General features: G+C 69.9%; 4 protein-coding genes across 4 annotated transcripts; 3 read left to right on the plus strand and 1 right to left on the minus strand.

Moving 5' to 3' along the window:
• The first annotated feature begins 528 nt into the window (after positions 1-528).
• Positions 529-1,657, plus strand: FAM110D (family with sequence similarity 110 member D). The gene has a single exon (XM_088531147.1). It carries the CDS (start codon positions 638-640, stop codon positions 1,556-1,558), a length of 921 nt encoding a protein of 306 aa, XP_088387273.1. The 5' UTR covers positions 529-637; the 3' UTR covers positions 1,559-1,657.
• Positions 1,658-2,274: 617 nt separating this feature from the next.
• CUNH1orf232 (chromosome unknown C1orf232 homolog) lies at positions 2,275-3,169 on the minus strand. The gene is made up of 4 exons (XM_088531152.1): positions 3,071-3,169; positions 2,932-3,015; positions 2,751-2,848; positions 2,275-2,529 (listed from the first exon to the last, which is right to left on the minus strand). The coding sequence occupies exons 1-4, from the start codon at positions 3,167-3,169 to the stop codon at positions 2,280-2,282; spliced, it is 531 nt and encodes a 176-aa protein (XP_088387278.1). The 3' UTR covers positions 2,275-2,279.
• A 902-nt stretch (positions 3,170-4,071) lies between these two features.
• On the plus strand, positions 4,072-5,061 carry ZNF593 (zinc finger protein 593). Its single transcript, XM_088531154.1, has 3 exons — positions 4,072-4,278; positions 4,441-4,503; positions 4,688-5,061. The coding sequence occupies exons 1-3, from the start codon at positions 4,082-4,084 to the stop codon at positions 4,827-4,829; spliced, it is 402 nt and encodes a 133-aa protein (XP_088387280.1). The 5' UTR covers positions 4,072-4,081; the 3' UTR covers positions 4,830-5,061.
• Positions 5,062-7,557: 2,496 nt separating this feature from the next.
• Positions 7,558-13,338, plus strand: CNKSR1 (connector enhancer of kinase suppressor of Ras 1). The gene is made up of 21 exons (XM_088531132.1): positions 7,558-7,623; positions 8,010-8,210; positions 8,315-8,505; positions 8,617-8,701; positions 8,907-8,948; positions 9,035-9,142; positions 9,213-9,272; positions 9,527-9,595; positions 9,827-9,950; positions 10,023-10,098; positions 10,575-10,709; positions 10,791-10,945; positions 11,199-11,231; positions 11,306-11,478; positions 11,554-11,627; positions 11,936-12,007; positions 12,089-12,162; positions 12,376-12,440; positions 12,519-12,633; positions 12,879-13,060; positions 13,138-13,338. Exons 1-21 carry the CDS (start codon positions 7,558-7,560, stop codon positions 13,336-13,338), a joined length of 2,301 nt encoding a protein of 766 aa, XP_088387258.1.
• Positions 13,339-14,120: the final 782 nt, after the last annotated feature.

Below are 14,120 nucleotides of genomic sequence, written 5' to 3' on the forward strand. Positions count from 1 at the left end.
CCAAGGCCACCAGGGCTTGTTAACTGTTAGCGCCGGGACAGCGCTCCGGCCATTTGGGCCTCTCCCTTCCCGGAAAACCATCTGCTTTGGGCATTTACAGCCCCTGGTTCAGGCTCCAGCCGCCTGCGCTGGACCTCTGGATTTATGGTCCCATCCTGCCCTCCGCGGCTGCCTGTCCCTCCCCTCCCAGCTTTGTGCCCCTCTCCCAGGACGGAGGCCGGATTAAAGCTTGGGAAGAGCCTCAGGCCCCCAGGGCTAACACAAGCCCTTTGCTCCGCGATCCAGGGAGAGCGCAGAGCCCGCGCACAGCGGTGCCAGACCGGGCACCTCGCCGGCTTTCCTGCCCGCGCTTTGTCCCACGCTCATAACGATAAGCCGGCCGGACGGGTATTTTTTCCGGTTGGAAGCGGCTCCAGGGAGGCCGGCGGATACGCGGCGCTTCTCCCTTCCTGCCTCCCGCGTGTGTCCACGATGCTCCGCGGGAGACAACCCCAGTCCCAGCCCTTCACCTTGTCCTGAGTCCTTTCCCGAGCCTCCCTGGGCACTAACCCTCCCTTTTCCTCTCTCCCCCCAGGTTCCGAGCTGAGCGCGGGAGCCCAGCGGGACCCCCCACGGTGACACTGGGGACCATCGGGCCATGGTCCCCCTGGGCAGCCCGTCCCTGGCCGCCTGCGCCCCCGGCCACGCGCGCCTGGTAGCCCCCGGCCGCCGGCTCTCGCCCCCGGCCCTGCTGCTCCGCGGCTCCGCGGGGGGCCGCGCGCCCAGCGCTGCCGAGCGCCTCGAGGCCGACAAGGCCAAGTACGTCAAGTCGCAGCAGGTCATCAACAGCCGGCAGGAGCCGGCGCTGCGCGGCTGCTCGCCCCGGCTCTCGCCCCGCGGCCGGCGCCTGCTGGCGCTGCAGCAGCGCCACGAGCTCTGCCCGGCCTCGGAGCGCGGCCGCGACGGCCCCCCGGGGCCGCCGTCGCCCGTGTCGCGCCGCGGCGGCGGCAGCCGGCGCCTGCTGAGACCCGACTCGCTCATCATCTACCGGCAGAAGCGGGACTGCCCGGCGGCGAGCAAGGAGAACGCCAAGGGCGCCGGGCTCGTGCGGCGCCTCTTCCAGGGGCCCCCACGCGACAAGGCGCCGCAGCGGGACAAGGACCCTGCTGGCCCCGGCTCCCCCATGCAGTGGGTGCCCACGGGGCAGGAGGGCGCGAGGACGCCGGGCGCCGGGGACGGCGCCGCGCCGGGCAAGGCGCCGCTGGGGCTGCGCGTGTCGCTGCCGCTCTCGGAGCAGGAGCGGTTCTTCAACTACTGCGGGCTGGACCGCGCGCTCGTGGAGCTGCTGGGGCGCGAGCGGTTCGCGCCCGCCGGCTGGGACGCGGCGCCCGCGCGGCCCGCGGGCTCCTGCGAGTCGGAGGCGAGCCGGGCGTCGCGGCGCAGCGCCGAGGACGCCGAGGAGGAGCCGGGCGGCCGTGACGGTGCCACTGTGTCCGTCGTGGAGCGCAACGCCCGCGTCATCAAGTGGCTCTACAGCTGCCAGCGGGCCTGGGCGGACGCCAAGGAGTCCACGGTGTGACGGGGATGGGGGCAGCGGGAGAGCCCGGAGAGCCCTGGTGGCTCCGTGCGGATGCACTCCTGGAGCGGGACTGTGGCTGCCCGGGAGAGACAGCAGGTCTATCCATGGGGACACGGGCACTGTGGGATGGACCTAATTGACTGTGGAAGAGCGGGAGCGTGGCCTCGGAGACCTGTTCTAGCCCAGAAAGGGCTGGTTTGGATGCGTTGGATGAGGGTGACGGGGCTGTCCCAAGGAGGAAGGGCAGCGCCCGGCTGCTCCAACCCAGGGTGGGTGGGCAGAGCCTGAGCCCCTGGTGCGGGCAGCCCTGGATGCTCCTTCCTGCCAGGCTCACCGGATCCGACAGGAAAAGGGCTGTGCGGGATCAGGTGGAGCTCAATAAACCTGCGGGCATTTCCAGCCCGGCTGTGTGTGCTGTTTCTGTGGGGCATCCGTCCCGCCACATCACCCTGCGGGGACAGACCTGGCAAACCACCCCCCAGGCAAAGAAAAGCTCCACACGGCACAGGGCAAAGGGGCAGCTCGAGCTCTTTAGTGAAGACACCTCCGTGCAGGCTGAGACCCGCCAAAACTCACTGCAACCACCCGCCACAGGGTCACCCAGAGCCCCTATCCAAGGGCACAAGCGGATCCAGCTGCAGGGTGAGGACGGAGGACGCCCCTGGCCAGGGACGGGGGCTGCCCATGCAGCTGCAGTGAGTCCCTCCGGGCGCCTCCTCCTCTAGTTGCCCTTGGGAGCATTTTTATTCCGGAGCTCGGCAAGTTTTCCGGCCAGGAAACCCCACCTGAAGGCGCCTTCCTCCGGCTCGCGCAGGTCGCTGCTGGAGCCACCGTCGCCCACGGGCTCCCCGGGGCACTCGGCCGGCTCCGGCTCCTCCGATGCCGACGTTGGCTGCCACTTGCTAGCGAAGAGGTCCCAGAATCCGGGCGCCTTGGCAGGGGGCACCTCGGCCGGCGCCGCGGCCAGCGGGCTGCGGAGACAGCGAGGGGACAGTGGGGGACAGAGAAGGGGCCTGGATGCTGGGGACACCCCTCTCCATTGCGCCAATCCCAGCTTCGTGGGAGCAAAACTCCTTTAGCTGCTGGGTCTTGGCAGGGAGCCGGAGCCCGCGGGTGAGGGGACGGATGCAGGAGCATCCAGCCGGGATGCGGGGCCGCGTCGCCGTCCGATCCCGCGCCGGATCCCACTTACTGGTCGGCACAGGGCTCCGGGCCGAGCAGCTGGTGTTCGTCCTCACGGCCGAAGAGGGATGAGAGCGTCCGCCAGCCCTTGGCTCCCACCCCCTGCACCTGTGGATGGAGGCCCCGCTCAGCCGGGCCCGGCAGCCCCTCACCGCGGCCTCGGGGCGCCCCAGGCCCCGCGCTGCCCTCACCTTTCGTGCCAGTTGGGACACGGGGCTGCTGCCCTCCTCCGCCAGCGCCGGCGGCTCCGCCGTTTCCATCAGCTCCGGGGGTTCCTGGAAGGCAGCCCGAAGGAGCGGATTCGGCGGGAGGGGGTTGACCCGGCTTTGCCCCCCGCCGCCGGCGCCCACCTACCTCCTCGTCGGCCCGCTCGCCCCCCAGCGTCTGCAGCACTTTGGACTTGTAGAGCCGCCAGAAGGCCTGGCTCATGGTGACGGGCGCGGGAGCCCCGCGTGCGGCTGCCACCCGCGGGGCTGGCGTGGGGGGCGGCAGGGACACGGTGTGCGTGTGTCCCCCACCCCAGCCACTCCCCGCGGATCCGGTGTCTTCATTAAACTTGCAGGAGCCGCCGGGGCTGCACAAAGAGGAACCCGAGACGGTGCCGGGGGGGCAAAGCTGGGGCAGCTGCTACGGCCACCCCGAAACCCCCGTCCCCGAGCAGACCCCCCCACCTGCAGCCCCTTGCCTGGGGGCGTCCCCAGCCCTGGTCCCTGTCCCCTGCATGGCTAGTGGGCATTAGGGCCCGATGTGGCCCCCTCCCTGCGCGTGGCAGCTCCCCATGTATTATTGATGGCGGGCGGTAAGGCAATTGATGCGGCCCCTGCGGCCAGGGCACCGCGCGGGCACCCGCTGAGCTCCGCGCTGAGGCCGCCGCCGCTCGTGACAGCCGTGCTCGGAGCGGGGGACACTGCTCGCCCTGGGGACAGGGGTGGGTGACACGCTGGGGTCTGTCCCCCCCAACCCTGATCCCTCCACGCCATCCCCGTGGCGGTGCCACCCCGACTGGGGGGGGCCGGACCCGGGGGCAACCGCGGGGCTTGGCGAGACGGGGCCCCCCGGAGCGCCACAGTCCCCATGCTGCGCGCGGGCGGGGGGCGTGGCCTGCGCTAGGGGGCGTGGTTTGCCGAATGAGGGCGTGGCTTGGCGTACAGGGAGGCGTGACTTGCCGCCTTGGGGGCGTGGTTTGTCAAATGAGGGCGTGGTTTGTCAAAGGCGGAGGGGCGTGACCTGTCCCACCAGGGGGCGTGGCTTACACGCACGGAGGCGTGGCCTGCCGCCACAGCGGGGCGCGGGCTGCCGCCGCCGCGCCGCGCTCTGACGTCACTGCCGCCCGCCGCCGCCATGTCGCCGCGCAGCGGCCGCCGCACCGGCGCGCACCGCGCGCGCTCCCGGGGCCGCCTGGCCAAGGGCAAGCGGCGCCGCCGCGACCTGGACGAGGTCCACGGCGACCTGCGGCCCGCGGTGGCCGCGCGGCTGCTGCGCCAGGAGCCCGACCCCGACCTGCCGGGCTGCGCCCAGTTCTACTGCCTGCACTGCGCGTGCGTCACCGGGGCGGGGGCGGCGGGGCTGGGTAACGGAGAATGGGAGGAGGCGCGGGGGGTAACGGAGGACGGGAGGGGGCCCGTTCCCCCCCACCCCGGGGCTGCGATCCGTTGCCCCCTCCTGTTTTGGCACCCGCTGACCCTCCGTGTCCCCCCCAGGCGCTACTTCGTGGATCTGAGCAGCATGAAGGAGCACTTCAGGTCCAAGGTGCACAAGAAGAGGTAAGGGGGGCGGGCAGGGGTGCCGCAGGGTGCCCAGGGGGGCTTCGTCACGTCCCCGCAGCCCCTGGGTGCTCTGTGGCCCCGGCTTTGCCAGGGTGTTGGGGGGGGTGGCTGGTTTTGAGGAGATTCTGTTGAAGATCAGCCCTTTTGCACGTGATTTCATCAGTCTCTTCTGCCTTCGCAGGCTGAAGCAGCTGAGTGAGGAGCCCTACACGCAGGAGGAGGCGGAGCGGGCGGCCGGGATGGGATCCTACATCCCGCCAAAGAAGGTGGAAGTTCGGACCCAACCGATCGATGAAGAAGTGGAGATGGAGGCGTCCAGCTGAGCACGGCCGGCCAAAGGGCCGGGGCTGCCCTGTTTGCTGGTGCCCATGTCACAGCGCTGCAAAAAGGGGATCCTCTTACTGAGCCCTGTGAGGAAGACGAGCCCTATCCCAGCCTCTTGGCAGTTTTCCTGGCAGCTTTCCTTGCTGAAGAGCTAATGAGGAAAAGGCAGCCAGGGAGACCTTGGGTGCCCTCGCTGGGGAGGGCCCTTGTGAACTGTGCCTGGCAGCGGGCTGTGCGTCCTCCTTCCTGGGGAAGGGAGAAGCAGCTTCTCGGTGCGAATATTAGCTCAACTGCGCACTCCCCTCTCTGCTTTTAGAGGGGTTTGGATACAGCTCCTTGGGTTAGAGGTTGGCACCTGTAAGTCACCCATTAAAGTGTGTTAACCGACAGGCCGGCAGTGCTGAGCGTGGTTCTTTGCTGCTGCGATGCAGGCTGTGGCGAGGGAGCGAGGGCAGCTGCCCCTTGGGGCTGAGCGTCATCGCCTCGAAGCCTTTGCTGAATGTTTGAAAGGGAAATAGGGTGTAGTGACACCCCTGCCAGGGTGTAGCGACAGCTGCATCGCGGTTCTCTTACCCCCATAGGAAGGTAAAACTTGGGGTGTTTGGGGGAACACTGTGAGCTTGAACCAGCTGCTCTTCAAGCCCTGTCGCCAGCAGCTCCGTGCGGTTCTGTCCCTGCCTCGTCTGGGCTTGCAGGGGGCTGGATCTGGGGACACCTCCAGGCTCCCATCTGGTGCCAGGGAGCAGCGGGGCCGCGAGTGCAGGGTGAACCAGCCCCTCTGCTCACCGCTCCTCCCTGCTCCCTGCAACGCTGCAAATTCCTGCAGAACAGGTTTAACGGATACTGCCCGGCACCCAAAGGAAAGCCGGAGGGTTTGTCCCCCTGCCGAGCCACGGGCCGGAGGGTTGGGCCGGAGGGTTCAGCCGCAGAGAGGCAGCGACACAAAGCAGCTTTGCTGGGAAGGAGGAGGTTTATTGGCACGTGGGCTGAGCAGGGTTATCCACGCGACTGAGGGGAGCTCTTGGTAGTATCCGGCCCTGTGTTAGGGGCAGCTTCGCGCGGCTGTGCGGGGTTTGGGGTGCAAGGAGGGGTGGGAGGCCCAGGGCCTGTCTGCCCCTGTGGAGACTGCAAATCCAATTCCTGCTCCATATCTGCAGGTGGGAGCCGGGCCCGTGTCCCGCTCTCCACCCCCAGCTTCTCGTGGGGAGGCTGATGTTGGCCCCGGCGCTCCGGCCGCGCCGTTACATAACCGCGCCGGGCGCTGACCTCCTTTCTGCCGCCCGCGCAGGGAGGAGCCGGGCCGGCCGCGGGGACAGCGCGTCCCCCGCGCCGCAGCGGGAGGCACCCGGCGAGGCCACGACGAGCCTCATGGTGACTCCGTCCCCGCTCCTCAGCAGCAGCTCCCGCTGTGGGGGCCACCTCACCGTTTGTGTCCCCCGTGGGTTGGCGCGAGGGCGGCTTTTCCATCCTGCGTCCCAGCTCCCCACAGGGACAACGGGAGCGTGTCCAGGGTGGCCTCAGGGCCGCGGGGCGGCCGTGGCGGGGCCGGCCATGCGGCGGGCGCTGTAGCACGAGAGGCCGAGCCCCGCGGCCGCCAGCAGCAGCGCCAGCCGCGTCAGCAGCCGCTGCCCCGGCTCGCCCGGCCGGCCCCCGGCCAGCTGCACCTGCGGGGCGAGAGGACAGGAGAGGAGAGGAGGGCACGGGGGGACACGGAGACGCCCTGGGGACACCGGTGCCCCTACGAGCCCGGGGACAGTGCAAAGGGCACCCTCTGAATGTCCTGGCTGTGCCCGTGAGGGATTTCAGGGAGAAAAGTGTGGTTTTGCCCTGGGACATCCCTGCCGCGCAGTCCGGGGACCCAAGCGCGATCTGGGTGCTCTGGCTCCCCAGGTTCTGCATTTGGTGCCGGTGCCCAACGCTGCGCCCTGGCACCCGCTTGGGGGCCTCTCTGGGGCCAGGATAGGGCCGGGCATCGCTCCCGGCATCCGTCAGGGCTCACGGTGCCGGGGGGTCCCCACAAACACATTCCTCCCCCCACCTCAGCTTGACCCTTACCTGGAGCAGCCGAAAATACCCCGGGGTCAAGCGGCGCGGGCGGATGATCATGGCGCAGCGGGAGGAAGAGCAGGGCCGGGAGGAAGGGCCCGCGGCGGCGCGGGCGGCCTCGCGGCCGGCTCGGGGGGCTGCGTCGCGGGGGACCCCCCGAACGGGCCGCGCGGCCGCGGCGCCGGGGACGCCCCGTGCAGGGCCCCGCGCAGCCGCCTGGCGCCGAGCGGCTGTCAGCAGCGATCAGCGCGCGCTGCTCCCCCAAGCGCACGGGCGCCGAGGGGGGGACGTGGCCCCGCGAGGCCCTTCCTGGCACGGCCGATGGCGCCGGTGCCGCTGCGTGTGGGGCAGCCGCTCTGTGGGGCTGCAAAATGCCACCCGGCGCCTCCGTTTGCCCCCGGCAAAGCGGGACCCCACGAGGGTGACATGGCCTGGGGGAAGCTGGGGCGCTGTGACCGGGTGCATTCCTACGTGGATGACACTGATGACAGAGCCCTGCGGAGGGGGAAACTGAGGCAGGGGACATGGGGGGGCCCCCTTGGCTCCCCTGGAGAGCGGCCGGGGGACACGGGTGGCCCTGGGTGTCACTGGGGGGCGGGCGCAGCGTGAGCGGCGGCTGGGCCGGCCAATGGGGCGGCGCTCACCTGGCGCAGGTGAGCGGCCGCCCGGCCCGCGGCCGCCATGGAGCCCGTGGGCGCCTGGAGCCCCGCGCAGGCGGCCGCCTGGCTCCGAGGTGAGCGGCCCCCGGCCGGGACACCCCCAGCGCCCATGGGGGACCCCGGTGGGGGTCTGGGGGGCAGGGGTGACACCGGGGTGGGTGGTTTGGGGAGGGGACAGAGTCACCCTGGGTGCCACTTCCTCACCTTGTAGCAGGGACAAGGGGGGGTTCAGTGCTGTCCCCTCGCCGTGGTGGCTTGCGAGGCCACACGGGGCCATCCCCAGCGGCCCCTGGTGTTACGTGTGCTGAGACCCGGCACACTCATTCCGCGCAGAGGCGGCGCTGGCATCCGGCTGCGCCCCGGGGGGGAATGCAGCGCCGCTCCCACTGCAGGCGTCACCCCCTCGCCGGTGTCACCCCATTGCTGGTGTCACCCCGTAGCCGGCGTCACCCCGCCGAGCCGGGTGGGGAGGAGGGTCCCCGCGGCGTTCCCGGCTCCAGGGCGGGCGTCCCCGCAGGCCTGGACGCGGCGGTGCAGGGCTACCCGTTCGAGACGTGGGCGCTGGCGGGCGCCGAGCTGCTGCGGCTGTCGGCGGGCGCGCTCGAGGCGCTGGGCGTGCGGCGCCTGGGCCACCAGGAGCTGCTGCTGGAGGCCGTGGAGCAGCTGCGGGCGCTGGTGAGTGTCCCCCCCCGCCACTCCATGCCCTGCGGCGTCCCCGCTCCGGGGACCGCATCCCGGGAGCATCCTCCTCCCTCCGGCATCGCTCTGTGCTGCGCCAGGACCAGGAGCTGGCGAGCACCAGCCTGCGGACGCTGACGGAGGAGCTGCGGGCGCTGGCGCGCCGGGCGCAGGGCCTGGCGCAGGGCGGGCGGCGCGCGGGGGACGCGCCGCAGCCGCCGTCCCTCGAGCTCCTGGGCTGCGTCGCGGAGCTGCTGGGCGCCGCCAAGGGGCTCTTCTCCTGGCTCAACAGGTCGGGGACAGGAAGGGGACAGCGCTCGGGGCCGAGGGGCACCCGGGGGTGCTGGGTGCCCTCCCCACCTGGCGCTGATCCATGTGTCCATGTCCATCCCGTGCGCTCCAGGTACCTCTTCTCCACCCTGAACGACTACTCGGCCAGCCGCGACATCGTCCTCCTCTGCGCCCAGCTGGTGGAGGCGCTGCAGGAGGTGAGTGCAGGGCGGCCGCGCCGCCTCGACGCCCCGGGGATGGGCACAAGGACCAGGCAGGCGATGGGGCCTGGCGGGCAGGACTGGCAGCTCCCGGGGCTGTGGGCACGTAGGGCAGGGCCTGGTGTCCCCAGGGTTCCCGCTGGTCCCGCAGGTGCCTTCGGGAGCCGGTGCCGCCCTGGCGCTCAGCACTGCTCTCCCCCAGGACTGCCCGGCGGACGAGAGGGAGGGCCGCGTCCTGCCCATCGTGAGTGCCAGCCGAGGGAGGCAGCGGGGCCATCGGCACCCCCTGTCCCCCCTTTGCCCTTCTCAGCCCCGCTCTGCCGCCCCCAGTGCCAGCACATCGCGGGCATCTGCGAGAGCATCGTGCACTGCAGCCCCGGGGCGCTGCTGGACCGCACGGCCGTGCTGCAGCGCGTGGCGCTGCCCGCGGCCCCGCCGGTGAGTGCCCCGCGTCCCCGGCCCCCCGCGCGGCCCCTGCGCCGCTCACAGCCCCCGTGTCCCTCCGCAGGACCTGGACGTCACCTCCACCAGCTCCGGGCTGCACTTCATCTCCGGCACCGCCTCAGAGGTGAGTTGGGGGCTGCCCCTGCAGGGAACGCAATGGGGAATGTCACCGGTGCCAGCAGGGACCCCGCTGGGTCCCACGCACCCCGCAGAGCCCCAGTCCGGCCGCCTGAGCCCGCTGTGCACAGCTGAGCCCGTGCAACTCGTCTCGCGAGTGAGCAAGGTGCCGGGTTCCGCTCCGCGCCGCCGTCCCGCCCGGCGTTGCCGCGTGGTCAGGCCTGCCGGTTAATGCTTAAGCCACCCCCGCTCTGTCCCCAGGCGCTGGCCCTGCACGGGCCCCAGCTCCTGCCCGGAGACGAGATCGTGCAGGTCAACGAGCAGGTCGTGGTGAGTCCGGGGGGACCAAGGCCGGGATTCGAGAGCCCCAACCTCTGCCCGGGTGCTGGCGGGGGGAGATTTGGGGCTGGGGTCACCCCTTGCACTGCCGGGTTTCCCAGCGCGCGGCGCTCCGGGTGCCAACCCCGCTCCGTCCCTCTCGGGGAGCTTTGTGGGACGCTGGGATGCATCCGCGGAGCTGCTGGGAATGTGTCCCCGCGCGGGGGCCGGTGCCGTTCGCAGGTGGGCTGGACCCCGGCCAACCTGGCAAAGAAGCTGCGGGAGAAGCCGAGCGGGGCCACGTTGGTGCTGAAGAAGATCCCGCTGAGCCCCCCTGGCTCCCCCGAGCCGCTGGTGAGCGATCCCAGTGTCCCCCCACGCTGGGTTGATGTCTCCATGCGGGACACAGGCCGGGACTGACGCGCTGTCCCGCAGGGAGCGGGACTGGAGCCGGAGGGTCCCGTCGGCACCCGGAGCGACGAGTGTCCCGGCAGCCCCACATCGCTGAGCTCCAGGTGAGCCGCGACACCCCGGGAGCATCCGCAGCCCCTTCCTGCCTGGAACGCCCAGGCTGGGAATGCCACGGAGGAGCAACGGTGCGAACAGCCCAGGGAGCTGCCCAGAGTCTTAAGGAGAGGACAAAAAAAAAAAAAGCTCTGTTTGCAATTAAGTCTCTTGGTAACATTTTAATGAGGCTTGCGACTATATTTAGCAATGAGCCTTCTCTCCCAGAATGGAAAGGCGCTCGCTGCCGCCTCTTCCGTCCCAGGCAAACGGTCCGAGCTCAGGCCGGAGGCACCGGTCGGAGCCTCGGTTTCCCCATAGGGATCAGAAGCAGAGGGGCCGGTTTAGCCAGTGCCCGGCGGCTCCGCCGCTCTCCGTCCGCCTCTGCTTTTCCGGGGAGGGAGAAGAGCCTGTGCTGGGCTCCGTGGCCGCCGGACCGGCCCAGCGGGAGGGGAGTTTTTCCACAAGGGATCCCTCTTTCCTGCAGCGCAGCTGCCGACTGGGAATCGGGGCCTGACTCGGCGCTGGATCCCACCACCGACGAGGAGGACGAGAGGGACTCCAGCCCGCCCGGCTCGGAGGCCGGGGAGCTCCTGCAGGGACTGCTCCGGGACGGTAGGGAGCGGCGGGGGGGTCTCCGGAATGCAAGTGGTTTCTCCCTTGGGATACGTCTCCGTGGGGCCGAGCGGAGCTCCAGTGGCAGCTGGGCTGGCACTGGAGCGCTCTGGGCTCGCTCCACAGGTGCCTTGGAGGACGCGGCGCCCCGGAGCTGCGCGGTGCCGACCAGCCCGCGCTCGCCCCGCGCCCACACCGCCGCCGGCCCCGCGGAGCCCGGCATCCCGGCCACCTCCGGGAACGGGACCGGAGCTCGCGGCACGGAGCCCGGCCAGCCCCGTGGAGAGGTGAGACCCGGGGAAGGGCAGCGGCGGGGACAGGACGGGCATCGCGGCTGGGCACAGAGGCGAAATCCTTGGCGCGGGCTCTGGGCTCGGAGCTGTGGGGTTTGCAAAGCAGCCGGGCGAGGGGGTGGACACCGCTCGGGCCGGGGGTCTCAGCCGTGCGTGGGGCCGTGTCTGCCCCGCGTCCCCCCAGCACCTCCATCCCTCCACACAGGGCAGTCCTGAGACGGGCCGCAGACCCAAAGGTGAGCTCCGAAACGCCGCGGGCCCTGGCGCCGCCGACCCCGGCCCTGTGAGGTGACAGTGACCGTCCCCGCAGGAGTGGCGACCCGGCTGAGCCGCCGGCGGGTCTCGTGCCGGGACCTGGGCCGGGTGGACTGCGATGGCTGGCTCCTGAAGAAGAAGGACCACGTAGCCTTCATGGCGCAGAAGTGGAAGCGCTGCTGGTTCGTGCTGAAAGGCCACATGCTCTACTGGTACAACCACCCCAATGTGAGTCCCCCGGGCCGCGGGGAGCCGCGCGCAGCGCTGCGGGTGGACGTGGACCTTGCTGTGCTTCTCCCGCAGGATGACAAGGCCGCGGGTCTCATCAACGTGGCCACCTACGATCTGGAGAGCACGCGGGAGCAGAAGAAGAAATAGTGAGTGGGCGGCAGGGCCGGCGTCGCGGCTGTTGCCCACTGGGTCCTGCCCATGCTGGTGGGACGCCGCTAGGACGGGCCATGTTTGCGTGTGGGACGTGCCTTGCGTTACCTGAGATGTGGCCAAGGGCCACAGCGCATCCAGAGCGTCTCCAATGCCAGCGAAAACGGTCACCCAAGTCCATGGGCTGGTTTGGGAGGGGGAAGGCTGGATGCAGGAGGCTGGAAGGGGGCTTAGGGCTGCCCATGGTTGCTGGTGATCCTGGAAAGCAGCAGTGAATGCAGCTGCCCCCTCTCCTCTCTCCCAGTGTTTTCCAGCTCTCACACGAGACCTACAAGCCCTTCATTTTCGCCGCAGAAACGCTGGCTGATTTGAGCATGTGAGTCACTCCGGTCACCGTCCCACGCCTCGCAGCGCGGGGACGGGCTGGCCGTGACCGCCCGTCTGTCCTTTCCCCCAGGTGGGTCAGTCACTTGATCACAGCCAAAATGAACTACACGCTGGCGCAGAAGCCGGTCCCGCAGAGGGAGGAAGGTACGTGCAGCCCGTGCGGCTGCGAGGCAGGAGAAGGGGTCGGTTCCCCCGGGGGGACGTGGGCCCCGGGGTGTCCCCAGGGCTGGGACGCCTCGTGGTTGGGTTCCTGCCCTGGGGAACTCGGAGCTTCACCCATGGCCTGCGAGAAGCACCGGAGCTGCCTCTCCTGGAGGGGCTGAGGTGGCCCCTCCAGTGCCACCGTCCTGTCCCCAGACTGCTACAGCGAGACGGAAGCCGAGGACCCGGACGAAGACTCTCCCAGACAGGGCTGCGACGCCGTAAGTGTCCCCATGGGAGCGGGGACAGCGCGGGGAGGGCAGAGCCCACGCTCACCTCCTGCCCCTTCTCTCCTCCAGCCCAAGAGGAGGCTGCAAAGCGCCCCGGAGAAAGCGCAGCTCTTCGCGGCCGGCAGCGAGCCCAGCAGCGCGGCCAGCAGCCCCCAGGGCAGCCCCCGGCCCTGCTCACCCATGGGTAGGTGCTGGGGGGCTTGGGGGTCCCCCTTGACCAAGCTCTTGACCACCGTTTTGCGTGCGCACAGTGCAGGAAGGTTCATTCAAGCTCTCGCAGGCCTGTTGGGATGTGTTAGGGTGTCTTCACCCTCTTTTTGAGTTGTGGTCCAGTCTCCTCTTTGGGTCTAAGATGTTGGTGGGACAGTCACGTGTGGGGCTGTGTCAGGGGCTGTCCCCATGCTGTGGTGACCCCCTCTTGCCGCCCAGACCCCTCTGGGGAGGACCTGGAGAGCCTGATGCAGTGCCTGAAGCAGGGCGGGGTGTCCCTCATTGGGAGGCAGCGGTTCCTGACCGAGGAGCAGTGCCGCAAGTCGTTCATCAAGCGCAACAAGAACCCCCTCATCAACGAGAAGGTGCATCTGGTGCGGGCCCTGCAGAGCACACTCAAGGTGGGAGCCCCTGGCCCTCCCCGGCCCTGGTCCTGGCCACGAGAGTCCCTCCAAAACCCGCTCTTTAATCCCTGCAGGCCAAGCTGACAGAGCTGCAGGTCCTGGAGCAGCTTCTTGGCGACGACGCGCTCACCTCGGAGAAGTTCGCGAGCTGGAAGGAAGAGCACCAGGAGCTCTACCAGGAGCTTCGCGAGTCGTGGCTGCGGCCACAGGGCCAGGACGTGGCCGGGGCGCCCGGTGCCGAACCTGGCCCCCTGCAAGAGGCCGCTGAACCGTGACACCCTGCGGGAAACCACCGGGCCAGCCTCGGGACACCTCTCTCCTGTCAGGAAACACAGTGCTGCCTGAGCAAGGGGGCTGCCCGAGCAAAGAGACTGCCCATGACGCGGTGGGAGGTGCGTTTTGGGGGGGTTTACATCATTTTTGAAGGCAGGGAGCTGAGCATGGACTTCCAGTGCAAGAAGTGGTCTCTGCCACCCCCATGCCCATGGGGACAAGACGTTGCTGTGACACCTCCTCCAAGGACACCTTGCTGTGGTGCCACGGGGGCCTGCGCCGGGAGGCCACTGTGGGCCTCCCCGGTGCCGATGGCCAGGCCCGGTTCGCCCAGTTGTAAATATATCTGTGCTGGCCATTGCTGGTCATGTCTTGCTCTCTATGAACCGTCCTGTGGCTTTGCCCCATCATCCAACCCCTCTTTCTGTGTGCTGGGAGCTGAGGGGAACCATGGGACGGGGTAAAAGAGGGGTGCCCCCGGCTTCAGTGTCCATGGGGCACAACGGGGGCTGCCCCGGCCCGGCAGGCTACGCCGGGGAACAGCGTGGGGACCGCGTGGCGACTGTGTGGGTTGACATGTTGGCCCCCACAACAGCGCCAGGAGGGCCAATGCGCATGCGCAGGAGCAGCCAGTAAAGGGGCGTGACCAACCACTAGGGGGCGTGGCTTCAGCGAGAGGGGCGTGGCTGCGCGCCTCTGCCCGCCGTCCGCGCCGCGCTTCCAGCCGCCCTCCCTCCCTACGGGTGGCGCCTACGGACATTTCTCCTCTCCCGGCAGCCTTTCG

Source organism: Tinamus guttatus, unplaced genomic scaffold (genome assembly GCF_059628265.1).
Source record: "Tinamus guttatus ecotype Peru unplaced genomic scaffold, ASM5962826v1 Tinamus_guttatus_pri_ptg000397l, whole genome shotgun sequence".
Taxonomy (NCBI): Eukaryota; Metazoa; Chordata; class Aves; order Tinamiformes; family Tinamidae; genus Tinamus; species Tinamus guttatus.